General features: G+C 34.3%; 1 protein-coding gene across 3 annotated transcripts in view; it reads right to left on the bottom strand.

Moving 5' to 3' along the window:
- The window catches only part of LOC140062841 (adhesion G-protein coupled receptor V1-like), a 63,891-nt gene that overhangs the window by 19,214 nt on the left and 24,193 nt on the right, over positions 1-20,484 (bottom strand). For all 3 annotated transcript variants that reach the window (XM_072109205.1, XM_072109207.1, XM_072109206.1), the window contains 34 exons: positions 17,164-17,343; positions 16,733-16,896; positions 16,083-16,176; positions 15,681-15,765; positions 15,399-15,537; positions 14,946-15,087; positions 14,262-14,518; positions 13,779-13,954; positions 13,194-13,318; positions 12,571-12,800; positions 12,070-12,216; positions 11,660-11,928; positions 11,196-11,329; positions 10,447-10,822; positions 10,010-10,214; positions 9,548-9,700; positions 8,674-9,005; positions 8,143-8,272; positions 7,394-7,570; positions 6,845-7,084; positions 6,519-6,641; positions 6,207-6,371; positions 5,860-5,980; positions 5,457-5,580; positions 5,182-5,320; positions 4,300-4,494; positions 4,030-4,141; positions 3,630-3,753; positions 3,159-3,298; positions 2,321-2,760; positions 1,384-1,629; positions 1,015-1,164; positions 627-850; positions 57-213 (listed from right to left, as the gene is read on the bottom strand). In XM_072109205.1, the coding sequence (XP_071965306.1) occupies positions 57-213; positions 627-850; positions 1,015-1,164; positions 1,384-1,629; positions 2,321-2,760; positions 3,159-3,298; positions 3,630-3,753; positions 4,030-4,141; positions 4,300-4,494; positions 5,182-5,320; positions 5,457-5,580; positions 5,860-5,980; positions 6,207-6,371; positions 6,519-6,641; positions 6,845-7,084; positions 7,394-7,570; positions 8,143-8,272; positions 8,674-9,005; positions 9,548-9,700; positions 10,010-10,214; positions 10,447-10,822; positions 11,196-11,329; positions 11,660-11,928; positions 12,070-12,216; positions 12,571-12,800; positions 13,194-13,318; positions 13,779-13,954; positions 14,262-14,518; positions 14,946-15,087; positions 15,399-15,537; positions 15,681-15,765; positions 16,083-16,176; positions 16,733-16,896; positions 17,164-17,343 (6,215 nt within the window). The remainder of the gene's footprint in view (positions 1-56; positions 214-626; positions 851-1,014; positions 1,165-1,383; positions 1,630-2,320; positions 2,761-3,158; positions 3,299-3,629; positions 3,754-4,029; positions 4,142-4,299; positions 4,495-5,181; positions 5,321-5,456; positions 5,581-5,859; positions 5,981-6,206; positions 6,372-6,518; positions 6,642-6,844; positions 7,085-7,393; positions 7,571-8,142; positions 8,273-8,673; positions 9,006-9,547; positions 9,701-10,009; positions 10,215-10,446; positions 10,823-11,195; positions 11,330-11,659; positions 11,929-12,069; positions 12,217-12,570; positions 12,801-13,193; positions 13,319-13,778; positions 13,955-14,261; positions 14,519-14,945; positions 15,088-15,398; positions 15,538-15,680; positions 15,766-16,082; positions 16,177-16,732; positions 16,897-17,163; positions 17,344-20,484) is intronic.

Here is a 20,484-nt window from a genome sequence, read left to right as displayed (position 1 = left end):
GTCATCATGAGTCAGTAGATCCCATATTTACCAAAAATAAGTGCAGTCACAAATACCTGATCATATGCAAGAGTAAAATCGACCCTAACTTGACCTTCAGTTCCAGCTTCACGTGTAACCACAACTTTTAGATACCTGGTTCCATCTTCTTTTATCAAGACAGTCTGAAGATCATCCTCAACACTGAACAAGCCGTGTGGGTCATCACTTGGTCTATGGATTAAAGAAATAAATATATTAATGCAATACAATATAAATACAATTAATTGAACTGACCATGGCAGGCACTGCAATCTGTGGCTGCTATGGACCTGTAGGTGTGTATAATCGGCCATAGGCATCATCTATAGTTGGGTATTGTGACTGGCAATAAAAAAAAAGTTATTATTAGTAATAGCCACACTCTGTAATGTGATTTTATGTTTATTTTTTATTTTATTCAATCGAAACCAACAGCGATAATTACCGCCACTAACAGGTTTGATACAAACAAAGCCAGGAGAGTTTAAAGCACCTTAATTGGTCCTGACATTGATCAAGGGCTTCTCTCGTCCAGTGCCCACCTTGACCAGAGGTCTGAGGCAGATACCATGCAGCTCAAAGAAGCAATTTGTGTGGTTACTCACTCAATGAAAAAAGTTGAAACATTGAAATTTGGATCAATTTCTGCCCCTCCATCTACAGAGACCAAGATTATCTGGAGCTCTTCTCTCAGCTCTGGCATTTGATCAGCAAGAATGTTAATAGTAATCTGAGAGGAGGCTATTCCATCAAGAATTTCAACTGAACCACTTGAGGGCGACACATCTGATGAACTATCACCAAATGTATTTCTAACCTCCCAATACACCTGGAAGTGAATCCAAAAATACGTCATTAAGGTTTATTATAGTGAATGTACATTTTTATACTACATGTTACATTCACAAATACATAATATGATGTTCTTTCTTTTGGCTTATAATTATGCTTTTAAGAAGTTTATTTAAAATGTTTATGTTTTACAGAACTTACTAGCACATCTCCAATGGTTCCCTCTCGACGTCTTATAGGGAAGACTGCGGGTGAGCTACCAGTGCTGCCTGCAGGTTCACTGAATGAGCGTGTTTGTAACGAGTCAGCATAGAATTGTACAATACCATTGGGATCACCAAACTTCAAAATCTGAATAAAAAAATAACATTATTAAACTAATTATTCTTTATAATCTAAACAATTAGTCACACGATTCAATGTTTTGTTTCTTATTAAATCATAACATTTAATTTAACATTTCACTCTTCACTTGGAAAACATCTTTACACTGTGAAAATAATAATAGTTGTTGTTCTTATAAAATCCAATTGAACATTTAAAATTGTAAATAAGGGAATGAACCATTACCTTTAACTGAGCCCTAGAATTCTCTTCTGTTACTTCACCCGCTCCAACCAATTGGTAAATCTCTATGATGTATGTCTCTTCCACCTCAGGGCCAGGATAAGGCTTAACAACCAATGTGAAACTCTTTGTTGTCCTTTCACCCGAGGCAAAGGTCAGCGACCCTTGAAGTTGGCTTGTTGATGTTGAAATGTCATTGGTTTGTTGGAGAACAGATTCAGAATTTGGACCCAGAATCCTCCACTTCACCTATATAGCAACAAAACAAAATTATTTATAGATATATCTATTTTTTAATTTTGCCAATAAGAGGCATTATAACTAAGAATAAAAATGGTTATAACCATTTTTATTCTTAGTTATGCCTCTTATTGGCAAAATATGTCGTCACACATTTATGTATGTTTATATTTCATATATTTGTTGTTTTTAGCTACAAAATAAATAGTTATATTATAATGGTGAGCATCAAAATTGTCTCTTGTCCAATCAACCTTTTAGACAATATACATATACAACCTTGTCTATTGCTAGTATTGTTTTAAGAACATACATTCCAGAGGATAAGAAAAAAATGTTCTGTATAGCCTCCCCTAAGACTCGAACCTTTAACCTCTTTAACAAGTAATCTATGTAATCCTTTTCCAGAATTTAAATTGTAAAATAGTAGATCTAAATAAATATTTATTATATATATTATATATTTTTGCTTAATTTAACATTTCCGTTATTTTCTATATTTCAAATTTTCTTATTCAGATTTTTAGTCTTATGTAATTAATTATATTTTTTGGTTTTTGTTTTTCTTTTACTTTTCTGTTTTTGCTGTATTTTGTATATTGTATCTGTTCTGAGGGTCCCGAATGATCAGCAAATGCTGGATGGATTAAATATGGTTAAAATAAAAAAAATAAATAAATAAATAAAATTCATATTTTACCTCTGCTCCTGTAAGGAACTGATCTATTCCACCTGATAGCTCTATTGTGAACACCATTTCCCGATTCAATGATGGGTTTGGTATAATCCTTGACAGATCAGCTGGTATAAACCCAATAAATCCATCTGGTCCGTCACTCTTTGCAATGGTCACTGTTGCAGTCAAAAACTTTTGCTGCCCAAGTGTAGCACCACCTTCAGTATGTGTCAGTGTTATTTGAAATGATTCTGCAAACTCTTTGATTTGGTCATCGATGATGTTGACATTGATGTAAGCGGTAGATTGACCATCAAGAAATATTGCCTCACCATCAGTTAGGATGTAGTCGACACCACTTGGTATGGCAGTACCTCCAACAGATGTAAATGCAACACTGACTATGCCGAAAGAACCACCACTTCTGATTAAAGGTACCATTGCCGAACCCACACTTTCTTGCACTAAATAGTTAAATAATTAAATACAAAGAATAAACAACAATAAAGCATATATATTTTTTTTACAATGTTAAATAACATTTTTATTCATACTTGCAATAAAAGGATTAAAACTAACATTGAACAAACATTCATTGTGTTTTCAAAATCATCTCATTAAAAAGAACATATGTGAAAGCTGTGAAGTGACCTTAAATGCACAGATAATTTAGAAGGTAATTAGGTGAATAAGCACCACATTTAAATAATTATAAATATTATATATATATAATGATCTCAAATTATCTGCCTTAAGTCAAGTATGCACGGCACCTAACATACATACATTGGTACTTATTGATCATTTCTCTACTTTTCTAGATGGAAAAACCCAATAATACATTTGTCATCGTGTAACTTACCCTCAAATGTTTCCGCTGCGAATTCAATCACACCTTCAGCGTTGTCATTCTTCTCAATAATAACAGTCTTGACCGATAAGTCTCCAAGGATGGGAGGCATATCAAGTTGTAAGCCACCTTGGTCGCTGTAATCATTACCACTGAAATAGATAATAAAATTAATTTTGGACACCTGGAGGACTGTGGTGGGGTAAATGTGTATGTTTATTTTGCCACCAAGGAAGTTGTTCAAGATTGCGAAAGATGCGGAAGGGGATCTTTTGGAGACTAGGAGAATTAAAGGGATCGTCCATAAATGTTTTACCCTTTATTAATTTTATTATTATTACTAATAAAAGTGCCAGTTTGAAGAAAATACTAAGATTATTAGCTGTGTGTATAGTATGCATAGAACAATAGCAAAACCTAGAACCAGTGGAGCAGTAGACTTCAACAATGAAGTTTGCTCCTAAATAGAAGAAGATGATTTACCTTGGTGACCTTAACTGGAGGGATGTAAGATTAACATAGAAGTCCTCTGGTCCTTCTGGGACATCGTCGGACTTCAAGTTGATGACAATGTTCTGTGTATCATCCCCATCATTGAAGATAAGGGCTGGGAACAAAAATATAACTACAGTTATTTACATGAAAGTGCACCCATAATTTTGTCACACAAAAAGCAAAATATAGAGCTCTGTCTACACTATCAAACTTTGTGCAAAAAAATGTGATGTGCTCATATATGGACACGATGATGTCATATCACTTACTACCATATTTGGGCATATCAGTACTATAATTGAGTACATCATTAAGATTGCACAAACCAATTCACTTTTAACAAAGGTTGTGTAACAAAATTGTTGTTATTTATAATAATCACACTTACATCCTGATTTTGAATCAAAATCTTCTATTTCTGATGCTGTTCCTTGGATAGTGGTGTAAACAACATGAACAACACCAATGCTGCCAGCATTGCGCACAACTTCCAAACTCAACTTTAGAATAAAACATTTAATTAAATCAATATATAATAACATATTCTAAATAAATAACAATCAAAATATATCAACTCCAAAAAATATCAACTTTAAACTTGTTTTACCATAGTTTATTTACAGAAAATAAACTGTGTGTATGAATAAATATCACTTACCTGCAGACTGTCCTCAGATACAAGTACTTCCTGTTGACCTGCGAACTCAAACACCCCATGTGGGTTATCACTGGCTACAACAGTGATGCTTGCCCTATCAGCATTGTTTGAACTATCAATGGTAGCTCCACCCACAACAGATGAAAGGCGCAGTGTGTACACTTGCTTCAGCTCAGGTAAATTATCATCCAAAGTCTAAAAAAAAATACCAACATATTAAATGACACATCTCAGAAATTGCATAAAGGCTATGAAACTGTACGATTGAGATGACCCTGATACAGATTCCAGTGGCTGTATTCACCATTCACACTAAAAATTACGAAAAATATCCTAACTAAGTGAAATACTTAAATATTTATTGAGTGATTTTATTTATTGGTGAATACAGCCACTGAACTCCTGATAAATGCAGGAATTCCCCCATATTTTGAGTGATAACCTATTGGCCGCTAAAGGTGCAATTTATTCAAATTCTGTGGCAAATGAAAACATCCTACAGTGCATACATTTACTACTTAGGCTCTACAAGGCCTCTTTAACTTTAACCAAAGATGAAACACATCTTTATCTACCCTTGGAAAGTGTCTGGCATACCTACTATTTCCTTTAATAGATTTTGTTAACTAAGATTTTTTTTAAATAGTGTCATGTATGTTTGGAAGTATTTTTAAAAAGAGATAGCATCCTCTTTGGTTTGGCTAGGCTTTATAAAATCTCAAAATATTTTTTTTTTTTCATGAAATGACTAGTGAACCTAGTTTAAGTTTCACAAAGTGTTGTTCTGTATTGCATTGCAAGACACTGTAGCAAACACCCACATAATTTATTGTTTTCTACAACAATTAAATCAAGAAAAGAGTTCACAAACTATTACTCTACCTGTAATTGGATAAATGCGTCGGCTTGACCATCGCTGAACTCTACAGAGCCGAAGGCTTGAGCAAAAACACTTTCATCTCGTGGATCTAACTGCCAATTGATAATTACTTCACCAAATATACCACTGCCACGTGTCAAACTGGAATCAAAGAAACCATTAATTTCATTAGTTAGATTTATATATTTCTATTGGCTATCTATTTTAACTGTAAAAAAACGATATTATTTTAGCAATATTCAAACGTACAAAGTTAGTTTATTGCTGTTATACTCACCCTACAACAGCTAGGCCATCATAGCCATTTTCAGGTTCACCAGTGAGAACTTGTCTTGATTGAGGCTGAACAGAGATTAGACCTGCTGAGCCTGCATTGGCCTGGATGATGATTGTCATTACACCTACAAAAGAAAAATAGCAAACAAATTAATGTTTTTATATTATTGTATAGGCATTTAATTATTACACAACCTGATATGATACTAATTGGTGGAATGCTAATTAATGTTGATTCAAACAACAAGGTAAAACAATTCTATTTTAATAAATACTGCATGGTTGTTACACTACACATGGGTATCCTTCATCCCTGTCAATGTGATCTTATTTGTTAGTAAAACTAGGATATTCTAAAAAAATTAAATATAGAAGTCTATAGAAAGTTATATGAATAAACTAACCATTAACAGGAGATATTTCAGCATCATCAGTAACAGATGTTATAGCTACCATAAACCGTTCCTCTCCTTCTAAGATGTTATCAGGCACAGCTCGTACAGTAAATGATTGGCTTGTTACACCCTAAGAATGATAAGATAAATACATTAAACTGGCAAGCACTCAAAATATATATCTGTAATTAGTATTTTCTGACAATCATACAATATGTACTTTCACATGTTTATTCATATACTCGGAAGGGAAAAACATAGTATGAAGTTTGTGTAAATTCAATACAGAGCTAGGTATCTTCAACCTTAATAAAATTTACAATACAAAACTTATATGATTACATATAGAAACTCACGTTTGGGAAATTAAGTGTTCCACTGCTGGGTGTTATATCATCAACTCCAGATGCATCCAGCTCCCAGGCAAGTTCAACATCACTTTGCTGACCTTGTGTGCGCTGAACTGTGATGGTGATGACACCGTTTGGATCAGAGTTAGAGGTGGATTCCGCAACTGTTGTCTATATAATAAATACATATATTAAAATACAGTCCAAAATAGCTGATGACACAAAATTAAATGTGGTACTTGGAAAATGATCCATGGCTGAATTGCCTGACCTTCGGCTTATACATCAATATCAATAACATAATGTATAGTTATTTACCTGTGTGTTTGTGAAGCCAAATAGGCCTTTAGGAGAATCATTCTTCAAGATCTTAATAGTTGCAAACGTATCGCTGCCAAGAACAGCGCCACCACTTGGGCTATTTAACTGGACAGTAAATGACTGTTGAAAAAAGTAAATTTTAATTATGGATAATGGAATCTGGAACATGTTTATGTAAAAGTAAGAGGTTTGCCATGTGTAGCCATAGTGCAAATTATCATTCAGACGATCAGGTGAACAAAATGGGTTAGTGTCCTACAGTGTCTAAATACTAAAAGTGAATATGGGCTATATTCATCTTATATTAATCTAAAGTAACTTACCTCATCTGTTTCATATATATTATCATCAATAAGTGATATATCAATAACGGCTTCTTGCTGTCCTTCTGCAAATGTGATGTTACCAGACACAGGTGAGTAATCAGCTGTGGTGGCTGATGCTGAGAACGCAAGCCAGCTCACGCTAACAATACCAAAACTACCAGCTGATCTTAGAACAGGCAATGACAATATGCTGCTAGTTCCAGAGCCTTCGTAAACTTCTACCTCATTTGCCGAATTCTGTACAAAATCATCATTATAATTTAGTATATATTGATCAATAGATAGTGTATAAGTGATCGATATCGTGTATATAAATTAATATAGAACAAACAAAATAATTTCTTTAAAAAGTCTTCAAATAAAGGCAGAGAGAGACATTCTAACACACCAAGTAATAATGATAAAATAATGTTGAGAACTGAAATTTAAAACTTTAATTCTTCTGTTTGATATGCAGTGACCATACCACTGAATAAGGCTTTCATTGTATGTTCATAGGTGATAACTTTTAATACATTTCGCTGAATTTAAACCAATAATACTTACCCTTTCTACACTAAACTGTAAGATACCATTAGCATTGTCATTTTGTGATATAACAACCTCTGCTACATTCTGATCATTCTTTACACTGGGTGGTGCTCCACTAATGGGACTTCCTGTTAGTAATTCAACTGATGTTAAGTTTACAAAGAACGTCTCTGGCCCTTCTGCATTAGTATCCTAGAAACATGAGAAAATTTATAGTTAAATAGTGGATATAGAAAAAGAGAAGACAGGACTTGATATTTAAAATTTAGTTACTAGACCACTGGACTCTAGTTCATTGTTTTAGTAGCCCACTGGCTGTTTCACAATCCCACACACTTTCATGGGCTTATAAGATGTTAGCTTGACTAGGCTAACAGCATTTTTAATAGAATTTGTACATTGAGCTAGTGAAATATTGAGCCCAGGGTACACTCCTGAAAATCTTTAGGTTTATAACAAGAAATAGACATGCTTTCAGAAGGATAAGTTATAATAAAAGTAGCGGATGAATTGAATAAAGTTGACTTTAGAACAAAGTAGGTGTGTCATATAAAACAATAAATGCTTTGTATTCATTGAAAAGGCTTAATATCTTTAATTGTTAAAATTCTGACTGTTCTAACAAAATAAGACTATCTTTCAAATATAGAAACAATGTTTCAACTCATGAAAATATCCCCATTCAACCTGCAAACATTCATTATTTGTATAGTATTCAATTTACATAGACAGACATAAAAATAGAATGGAAAGCAATTACTTACAGATAGAATAGTGATAGTCACAGAATCTGATGAAATTCCATCTCCCATGGTTACATAGCCTACACGAGACACATAATCCCGGTCACTCTTCGCTTGCTGGGCAATTGGAAGACCAACTGCTTCAAAAGTACTAACAATAAAAAATAGATAATTCTAGTTATAAAATGAGCAATAGCTAAAGAACTGTTAAATGAATTTAAATATTATAAAATATGTGCAACTATGAACTTTGCAAAACGTGTTGTGGAGCTTGGTAGTTAACATGCTTGACTTCCAATCCCAAGGTTCAGGGTTCAATCTGACCTAGTACCAGGGTTGTAACTCACGACTCTTTCAACTCCACTTCCTAAGCCTCAAATGAGACTTTATAAGCACGATAAATCTTAAAATAGTTTATCCATCCTGTTATTGGCGAGTTTTTACTTGCTGTGGGATGTGTATGAAATAAAAAATAATAATAAAAGAAATCTTATGGTATAGAGAGACCTGTGGCATAAGGATTACAGGTTTTTTTCTTTCATTCAAACTTACCTATAGCTGACGGACACTGTTCCTTGCAGCCCTTGCTCTCTGATGACCTGCAGCCCGACAGTAAATGAAGTCTGCCCTTCCGGTTCAGACACTGAAGTAAACAATGATCCAACTGACCAGGCAAACACACCATGTGGTGAATCATTGGCCAGTATGGTCATCTTAGCAGTGTAGTCAGTGGAACTTATAACAGCACCTCGGTCAGAGTGAGGCGTGCCAGGATTGACTACACGCACTAATGAAACAAACACGGTTTCGTCAAGTTCTGGTGTACTGTCAGCTTTAATAGTGATGACGATAACAGCAGTTGACACTCCATCGGGAAATTCGATCTATATAAAGCAATTTTTGATAAAAACTCAATGTATATAATTCAAGATTCAATTTTATTTTGCCAATTAAAATGGAAAATAATATGAGTACATTTTCAAAATTTTAAAATGATAGTTAATAAAATTCTTACTATATACAATATTTATATTATTTAAAACTATCAATATAATCAAAAGATGAATACTACAGGGATACAAAATGTGAATTTCATCAGCAATTGGTAATTCTTTGAATGAAAAGAATATCGTTCTGCAGATTGATATAACAAATAATGATGGCCAAATTTGTTTCAGGTGTTAGAATGCCTGTGAAAAATTCTTGCTTGAATAATAGCCCATATGTTAATTACTGCACTGAACCAAGAGGGGGAGGAGCTTTTAACATAACTGTATATGAGAATCAGTGTAATGTCATAGAAAAACATGGTCACTTCTTGAAAAAATGAACTTTCATTTTTTGTTGTTCACATCAGTCTAAATTTTATCCCATAACCTCTAACTTGCCAATAAGCCATTTAGAAGAATTTCAAAGTTATTCTCACCTGTCCAGAAAGTGGTGATATGTCATTGATATCATTATCACCACTAGCCTGCCATTCAATGACAACCAGACCTGCTGACCCTCTCTGACGCTCAACATTCAGTACAACCACGTTATCAAGGTTGAGTTCATTTACTTGCTTATCTAATGAATCCTGAAACATAATACATTTATGGTGGTTGATGGTAGTTACACATATATAAGTTAAACCATACAATGATTACTGTTGCTTACTGTATGTAATGTACTAGGTCAAATTTGGTTGGGTCATAGGTCATATAACTGTAATGACATATGCTTCGAAATGTAATGGTATAATAATACTTATATTTTACAATTAGCTTGTAGAAATAAAGAAATAAGTAACATTACGTTTAATATTCAGATAAATAGTTGCCACAACAGTGTAGGCACTGTATCTAAAGTAGACTGATTTACAACTAAAAATAAATCGTAATCTTACCCTTGAAAAAGCAATCAAGCCATGTGCATCGTCATTGGACAGAATGTTTACAGTCACCTGACTCTGTGAGCCAATGATAGCACCACCTGTTGGGTTACTAAGAGCAACACTAAAGCTTTCATCATTTTCTGGATTTGCGTCATCAATGGCTACCACTGCAATTGTCAGTTCTGTTTGACCATCTTCAAAAGTAAGCTGACCAGACCTGAATCATAAAATAGTGTAGTGTGAATGACAAGCTAATTTTTTTGTTTTGACCAGTTCTTGACACCGTACATTACAGTATTGTCATATTAAACATATACACAAAGTAAACAAATGAAACACAGAACGATAACAACAAATAAATGTTTTAAAAAAATATCAGAAGCATAAACAACCTAAATCATAGTTCAGACTACATGCATAAATAAACATGTCATGGATGAATGAGTTACCTTGGCACATAATCAGAATCAACAGAAATAGAGACAGCTTCATATATAAGAGACTCTAAAGCACTTGAACCATCACCATAATTAGCAGAGGCAATGTACAAGTCCACAGAGCCACCAGTTCCACTGATCAAAATAGGTTCTAAATGATGTGATACAGGTACACTTGCTAGCTTAGTGAACGACAGTGCAAACGAGTTCCAGGCCCAAATAGTGGAGTCTCCTTCAAGTTGAGCTACAACTAAGTGGGCTGTACCGTCTAGACCGGTGTAGTGCTTGATGCTCTGAACACCAGGGGTTGAAATTGTCTGGTGCTGGGAAAACTGGGCATTGGCAATGTTCCACTTATAGATGACTGATGCTCCTTCAGTGCCTTCAACTATAAAGTAATATAATAGCAAGTATAGATATAGATTACTGTAAACAAACTACAAAAATGTTGCACATAGAACAAGTGCCTTATATTTACTGTTAATGTTAGACAAGACTCAAGACTCAAGATTCCAATTAATAATAGTCATAATATTCATTCTTATAGCGCTTATTGCTTCTAAGCACTTCACATTATTCCCACGTTAACTTTTTTGGATCAAACGCGTATGGAAATATACTCCCATAATGCAGCTATTAATCATCGCAAAGTTGTGTCTTGATCTAACTGGATACCCATTTAAACACCTGGGTGGAGGAGAATTCCCATTATGACTTCTGGGATCAATTTACAAGAACAATTTTATTAATTCAATTCTTACCACTGGTTCGGCTATTGCCGATCACTAGATAAGTACTTGAGCCAATCACAAAGCTCTCAATAGAAATTGCACCATTTGTGTCAATTAATTGATATTCCACAAGTTGACCATTCTGAAGCTTAAAGACAGTTGACCTACAAAAAGACAGAATTATAAATTTATATTGACAATTTTAAACCAAGAAACATGCAATACAATATCACTTGTTTTCTGTACCAGTCATCAGATCAGATTTTTGTAATGGTATGTTATTTTTAAGCCCAATTTTCCAAATCCATGACTTAAAATGACCTACAAACCTTTTTGCAATGTAAAGAAAGATAACCAATTATTTTATTATTATTATTATATAATAGAAAATTATAAAATTGACGAAAGAGGGAACAACAAACAAAAATAATTTTGAAGTACCATCTAGATACAATGGATGAAAATCAATAATTATTGAACAAATTAAAACCTACTGTATCTGTGTAGTTCCAAGAATCTGATCGTACGAGTTCGCCACAGCTACAAACTGATCAATACCGATTCTGAATGCCACTACATCGAGGGCACCAGACGTCGTAACTTGCTGGTGCTCGGTGAATATAACACCGTTCCAGATCAAAAGAACTGAATTGATTCTAGTTGCTTGAGTGTTGCTGATTTCATTTGTTATAAAGAGGTATGTGTTAGAGCCACTCGAGATGAAAACAGCATCTGAAGCGCCCTCTGTCTGAATATCTTGTATCTTAAAAATAAAAAAAAATGATGGGTTATTTAACAATAAGTTATTTGTATAAGTTTATTGTCCATAATTATTGCGTAGGTCATATGTCACTGCAAATTGAAATCTTCCTATTATACAAATTGTAATTAATCTTAATCTTACCACCGAAAGTTCTCCAGTTAAGCTAACACGGTACAAGCGAGATGAAGTCGAAACTCTACGGAACCCGCCATGATTAGCAACAACCAGATAGGTTATACCATTAATCACATGACTTGAAGACTTGCGAGCACTGTTAGTTTCAATAGTCTGTTGAAAGAAATAAAATACATTTTTTAAAAATGACCAAAATATTAGAAATTTGCTATAAAAGCTTGTAATATCTTACACAAACATTTTAGGAAAGCACAATAGAACATATGCATTCATTTTTTAAATAATATAATTCATTTAGATTTTCCAAGACTGAACTGGTGATAACCAGTGTTCAACCAGACCTATTTGATTTGTCCGATGTTTGTTCTACTTTGACGTAATTGTATTTGATGCTACGTAAGTATTGCGAAAAAATTTGTAATTCTCAGGTGGGACTTAAAGGCATATCTGTAATCTATGGCAGAGTGCTTCCATGAAAAGGATTATTACTAATTTACAACCATTTACCTGTACTGGAACAAAGACTCCTTGCCATCGATATATCATAGAATCCACAACTGGTGTGGCATCAGTATCACTAGATGATCCATTACTACCAATAGTTGTTGTTAGTTCTCCAAGACGTTTGCTATTGGTCAACACCAAGAACACTTCAGATTCTATAGTAAAGCTATACCAAGATTGAGCTGATATTGCAGTGATGTTTTGAGCAGCTGCTACAGTCAAACTAGTACCAACTGTGATGGAATAAAATCATTATATAATTAGTAAGTTATAATGACATATATGGCTTCCAATCCCAGGGTTATAATCTTGTCTGACCTTTTCACGCTTCAATAACTCCAACAAACGTTTGTTTGTAAAGCATATTTAATGTACATTTTTGTTCCATGAATGGATTGGTACCTACAATTTGCCATTATGTCCAAATATGGGCACATAACATTTTTTGTCACATAAATTTAGATAGTGTAGACAGGGCACTATCAAATTCCCAATTTTTTTTCTGACAATATTAGAATAAAAATTTCTTATACGAAAAATACGTCATTAGGAAAAGTTTGTTAACATAGATACATATTGAGTATTGTATTAAATATTCTACTTATAATGAACTATAAGTTACATACCTGAAGCAGTGGCTGTTCCTGAAATGGTTTGCCAATCTACTGTAATTTGGTTCAATGTACCATATGACCTTTCAACTGTCAAGTACGTAGGTTGACCTGTCTCTTCAATGTCAGCAATACTTGATCTAAAACAACAGAGAACAGAAATAAATGAATTAATCATTTGATGAAAGGCAAATAGCTATCAATCAATCAATCAATCGTTCGATTTATATAGCGCCATTCCAACATTCATTGCTCATGGCGCTGTAGAAAAAATCAGAAAAGGTGAGTTTTGAGTAGTGACTTAAAGTGACTCAATAACGATGTGTGTTTAACGTTCAAGGGTAGATGGTTCCAGAGCCTAGGTCCAGCAACACTGAAAGTCCGATCTCCCCAACTAAAAATCTATCTATTTCTGAATTGAAATGTTTAAAACAAACTATAATAGAATGTACATACAATACACCTGGCTACTGTTACATTTTGATGGTGATCTCTCAATTAAGGTAAAATAGCGGTATATTATGAACAGAATGTCTAAGAAGAAGATAGCCAGGTCTCGGGGCCATTCTATTGTCGCAATAAGAAACACAAAAACTGTACCTTGAACCTTGTGGATAGATTTGTATCAACCCGTAAGGGGAATCATTGTCTGCTACAATAATAGTAGCATTTACGGTTGGACCCAAAATAGCACCACCAGTTGGTGGAAAAAGCTTGACGAGAAACTCTTCCTGCAATTCAGGATCATTGTCAAGCACGGCTGATACATGTAACACCTAGTTAAACAGAAAAATATAATATATAAAAGTATAATATAAATAGTGCAACTTCCTACTCTTCCAAAAGGCGTACTGGGTACAAGCAAGATGTGTACACGGGACCTCCGAGAAGATTTGTTCTACCACCAGAACAATGGTCGAGAAGTGCCTAGAACCTGTGCCACTCGACTCGACTAAATAATAGTTAAACAAACATTTGACATTTGTACCTGTTAAATATTTTTACCTTTGTTTATAATCAGCAGGATAGTACACATTATATTTGGTAAAACTTGTTATTAAATTAAATTTGTTGGGTTCCTACCGTGGTTGAAATTCCAGGTGTAAATATAACAAATCCTGTTGCCGGGTTCAAATCATTAATTGCTGACTGGCCATCTAACTGCAGGACATCAAAAGGTACTTGTACCTCTCCAAATGTACCTTCTTCTCGTATAACAGTAAACTGAGCCACACTGTTGGCTGAGCTCATGTCTGTAGGTTCGAGGATAGTGATAGATGTTGGCCCAGTGAAAGACACAATGCCATATGCATTGTCATTGGCTAAGATTGTGATAACAGCTGGAAATGAAATTAAAAGGAATATTATTGTAATTTACATATAATCTTTAGTAGTAAATATATCAACTGTTTCAGATGATTCTTTTAGAAATTGAGACCCACCAACATTGTCCACAAATATGCTATGGAGTTCTGCGGTGTGACGTCACAACGCAGCACCACCTACCGTCAATGCAGCGCCACCTACCATCGTGACGCCAGCACCGCAGAACTCTATGTATTCATTAGTGTCTATGAATAATGTAAACAGAAAACCTGTGTAGGTTGCTTGCAGTCAAAAAGTTTTTAAACAGATGTCAACATTAGGTGTCTTTTTACAAAGACTAATAGACTCTTTTTCCAACATATCGGTCCAAATTAAAAGTGTTTATTTAAGTGAGTACATTATTTTTTATATAGATTATAAAGAAATCTAAAATATCAATACCTTTTCTGGGATCTCCAATCTCTAATCCTCCATATGGATTATCCAGGATAATCTCAAATGATTCATTATCCTCTGGAATAGTATCTTCAAAGATCTGTACTGTAACTGTTTTAGTGTTCTCACCACTGGCAAAGCTAAGAACCTAATGGAAGAAAAAAATAATATTTTCAAATGCAACAGCAACAGATTTTGACCATAATATTAGCTAATGTACTGACTGCATAGCAATATACACTATAAGGTAATCATTTTATTGTACTGTAGAATATGGTTCATATGGACTATTCCATTTATTTTCGAGGGATGAATTTCGATCTAATTTTGGAATATTGGTATACAGTACTATGGAAATGGTAATTGTCATACTCTTATTTAGCGCATATTCAGTAAATGGTCTTTCCATCCATAAATCCATAACCATGTTGTGCTGTGTATATGTTAAAGGTCATTTACCTTGTCGTTAAAGCTATAGTCACTGTCACGAGTTGAGTCAAGAGGCTGGCTATAAATAAACACTGACACATCACCGTACGTTCCTTTATCTCGCAGAACAGTCAATGTTAAGTTGGTTATACCTTCTTCAACAGAAATACTAGAAAAGATAGATTGCTTTTTAAAACGTCTGATGGCAATGCATATGCTTCCTTATTATTTGTTGTACACTTACATAACATATTAACCAATAGAGGGTGGGTTAAACATGTTCAATGAACTTAACAATTTGAAATATCTTACCTTGCCGTGCTCTCAGCAAACTTGACAATACCTTGCGTTCCGTCATTTGCTCTTATAGTGACCTCCGACACTGTACCAACTTGATCTATTAAGATTGACATTTTCATAAAATTAGCATGAATATCATAAGTATAGAGTGTTCACTTTGTGGTGACTGAGGAACTGAGGAGTAATATTACATGACATGCTAATTCATCGTGTGCATCCTATCCATCCTTCCTAGCTCACGGGATGGATTCTAGATCCAGATGAAATCAATGTTACAATACGTGTAGGTCATAGGTCATCAAAAATCAAAAGCTCCCTATCTTCTAGTCCAAGAAAGATGGTAAAATACTAGAATCAAAATTGGAATCCAACCTATTCTTTTGTTTGGGTTTTCTCACTGAACAATTAGCTTACCAAGTTTAGGAGGTGTGTCAGTAGTTGCTGGATCTAAGAGTTGTATGTCAGTCAAGTTTACTAAGAACTTTTCATCAAGTTCAGGAATTTCATCCTGAAAACAAAAACATATAATCATAATAAAAAATTAATAATCAAAAAAAATTTATAGTCGTGAGGTGTTTTCTCGAATGATCATAAAATCAAAATGGTACTTGGTATGATCAACTAGCGTTCTTGTCACCAACAGCCATCCATTCATAGAAGTACTGATGTAGTAGCCTATCTGTACGGCGACTATAGAATGGCCCTGAGTTGGACGTGGATGTTTTATGAAATTCTGTCAATAGTGTTTTATACATACTAATAAATTAACAGTAATTTGAGTTTAGGAATGTATTTTGATGAAGAATGCATGACTATGGAAATCTATCTACTGTATGGGTGTTGTATGCCATAATCAGTATATTTTTACCTGCTAGTGAGAAAATTTACATTAATCTACTGATAAAGTCTATGACGTATGAAAGTTCTTTTACATAAATAAAATAAATATATCAACACCACAATGATACTTGTGCTCATAACCACTCAACAAATGTTCTATCTCTATTCTGTATTTTGAATTGAATACAATATTTGTAGTAAACATAAATAATATGTAACTTTACCTGTAAAATTGTAACCATGATGGCAACATCACTAACACCATCTTCAAAGTCAACAAATCCAAAACCATCACTGAAATCCTGACCACTCAGAGCTTGGTTGAGAACTGGCAGAGGGTCGAGGGTCAAAGATCCCTCAAGAACCTCATAGTAAACACGAACTGAGCCTAATCAAGTGTTAAAAAATAGAATAGAAATATTTGTTCATAAACATAACACAATTATTTATTCAATTTAAATTATATAATCATCTGCATGAAACTTAGAATCTGGCATTGACTTTAGTCTCCCTGATGTACAAATTAGAATAACGTAAAAAAAAATACCAAATTGATGTTAGTAAAATGTACATACATAAAAAAACAAACAATAAACAATTGAACAGAAAAGCAATCATTTTCTTTAAAAGACATGCAATCTCCAAAAACATTTACCTATGTTTCCAAACTTCCTATCAACAAACAGTTGAAGAGTTTCTTGGTCTTCCGACACTGTGATCTCATTAGATCCTTGAGCAAAGCTAAAGACACCATGTGGTTCATCACTGGCACTGATGGTTATGCTAGCTACTGAACCTTGAGGATCCAACTCTGCAGCACCAGTAGCAGACACACCTAAAAAAAGAAAGGTTGAAAATAATACTCATAGAAAGAACACACTACAGACAAAAAGTACAAAATTTGTTCATTGTTTTAGTTTTTTTTGTTTTAATTGGTCAGTTGAATAATATAAGTGAGTATCCAAAATAATTCAACATATCTCTATATAAAAACATAGGCCTCCCCTATAGAAAAAACATCCGGGATCCCGCCGATATCACGGTCGGGATCCCGCCGGGATCTCGCCGTGATCCCGATATTTTCGACCGAAATTTTTGGTCGGGAATTTCGGTCGAAAATATCGGGATCCCGATTGACGTCCCGATCTTTTGGGAATCCCGATTACCCATCCATATCGGGATTTTTATCGGGATTCACGAAAAATCGGGATTTTTGGTCGGGAATTTCGGTCGAAAATATCGGGATCTCGAACGACGTCCCGATTTTTGGGATTTCCCGATTACCCATCCCGTATCGGGATTTTCATCGGGATTCACGAAAAATCGGGATTTTTGGTCGGGAATTTCGGTCGAAAATATCGGGATCCCGGACGACGTCCCGATCTTTTGGGAATCCCGATTACCCATCCCGTATCGGGATTTTTCATCGGGATTCACGAAAAATCGGGATTTTTGGTCGGGAATTTCGGTCGAAAATATCGGGGTCTCGGACGACGTCCCGATCTTTTGGGAATCCCGATTACTCATTCCTTATCGGGATTTTTATCGGGATTCACGAAAAATCGGGATTTTTGGTCGGGAATTTCGGTCGATCATCGGTGAAATTGTTATCGGGATAATGCGCAAAAACGAACGGGATTTTTAACCGGGATATCGATCGGGATCCCGCCAAGAACCCCGATCGATACCCCGGTTAAAATTCGTTTTTGCGCATTATCCCGATTAAAATTTCGCCAAAAAATCGAGATGTAAATTTAAGACGACTATGCCGAATACATTTAATCCCGCCAAAATTTAGACTTATAAATAGAAAATCCTAGTCGGTACTCCCGTTCTGAAATACTGTGATTCTACCGAACTCTTTACGCCATGAAGGAAAGACATCTAGAAATTAAAAGAAATCTGTTATAAAAGTAAATATACAAATTTCATTACGGTAATATTGTGCTTAAATCTTACACTAAAATGATGATTAAACTGATTCATTGTTATCGGTAGTAATTGGCAACATTTTGGTTGTCTGATATTTTTTTCTTTTATTTCAGAATAAAATATGTGATAAGTTTTTTGTTTTACTAACAATGTCCATTATTTATTCTAAATAATTATTTGTATTAATATCGTAAATGATTGAACACCGATCTGCCGATGTAGGATAATATGTCATAGTAATACAATATAGCCAAAAAATATGAGATTTTCAAAACCCTCTGCAATACTCATCCGGCATTATTATCAGTGTTCCATCTTTTACGATTTGTTGTTTATGATTTAATAACGAGTTAAAACAACACTTTGGAGTTTTTTATATTATTGAATAGGTTTTCATTGTTTTTACGATATTGGATGACCAAGTTGAGTTTTGTTAACTTGTTGAGGGTATTAAGCTATTGGAAAGACAGTAATTTGTAACAGACGGTAAGTTATTATTTGATTAGGGTTAATGTTGTTTTTGCTTTGAATTGAGTTATTTTTGTTTTAAATACATGTACCAGCAGTATTAATTCTAAAGACAGTTTACTTTATGTACCACACCTTTTGCTGCGCCGCCACGGCTACTTTGATCGTTATATAGTTAATTACATTTATTATATCATTATTTAACACCTCATCTTTAGTAATACTAACAACGAGTTGATTTCTTATCGTATTATTATCATCACACTTACCTTACTATGTTTACGTTTTACACCATACCTTTCGATTAACATGTTTATGACCAGTTGTTGCTTTAATATGTTGAGGGTATTACGCTATTGGTTTACCAGCTGATGAGTGCAATATGCACTCCTGCATAGACAATGCATGTTTCGTTTTATGCAGGAGATCCAATCAATAGCCACCTCCCTAACTGTAAGGATCGAAACAGCCATAACATCATCGATAATATTTCCAATTAATAAATTCTCAGTAATTAATGTAAAACAACACTTTTTAAAAAGTAATTTTCGAACATTTTCTAAACAAATTAAATGAAGGTGATGATATGGTTGTCCTGGGATAAACCCATTTCAATTTCAAAAAGTGTTTTTCATCTAATGTTGTTTTTGCAATGACTCCTACAAATATAACGAAAAGCGCAATATATTATATATAGGCCTAATCAGATACGTATGTGTTTTTTTGTTTACCGTTTATACGTTTACAATTAGTAATTACATTTCTTTTAAAAACAATAATCCTTCAAATTCTAAATAGATAGCCTATAGGCCTAAGTATAACTTACCTTAGAAAATATTTTGCCCCTTTACAATCATAAATATTCTGATCGTGTTATTTATAGGCCTAGTTTACCCATTCATTTATAGGTCTAGTAGTAGGCTAACCTAGCTTCTTGCCTGTTCCTTCTTCATCATCATTCATCGGATCCTCAATTTTTCCGAATTAGGCCTAGCCTAGGCTATAGATATTGATAGGAATAGGCCTACTACTACTAGGCCTATTAGTACTTCTCATCTGCCTGTTTACTCCGAGTTCAAGTCCTTTTTAATTTTACACAAAGCAATATTCATAATATTATTAAGTATGGTGGTGTACGATAAACATTTATTAATTAATATGCACAAAATAGTTTTCCCATTGTGTCTGGAGAGACCAAAATAACAATACTGTAATATATAGGCCTATTAAAGCTTAGTATCAAATGCCTAGTATCAAATAGGCAGAGGGAGGAGGCCTACGACGCACGGGAGCGGGGCCGGTTGTAGGCTAGACTGATGATGAGGAAAGAGAGGAGGCAGGCTAAAATACTGTACTTTTTTGACTTGCAATATATGCTCCACAAATATGAGCTTCTAGGCCCTATATTTCAACTAAAGGAGCCATTATGATAGGGTATAACAATAAGGTGTAATTAATAAATAATCACAACGAATAAATCTATGAATTTATCAAAAACACCTACGGTTTGAATGCGTTGTACGTCATCGCTAGCCGGCCAGAATTGCTGTGGTCTGGTTACAAATTTAAATCAAGG

The sequence above is a fragment of the Antedon mediterranea genome, chromosome 11 (assembly GCF_964355755.1).
Source record: "Antedon mediterranea chromosome 11, ecAntMedi1.1, whole genome shotgun sequence".
NCBI lineage: Eukaryota > Metazoa > Echinodermata > Crinoidea > Comatulida > Antedonidae > Antedon > Antedon mediterranea.
Note: the sequence above shows the minus strand (reverse complement) of the source record. Positions and strands in the feature narration are given on the sequence as shown.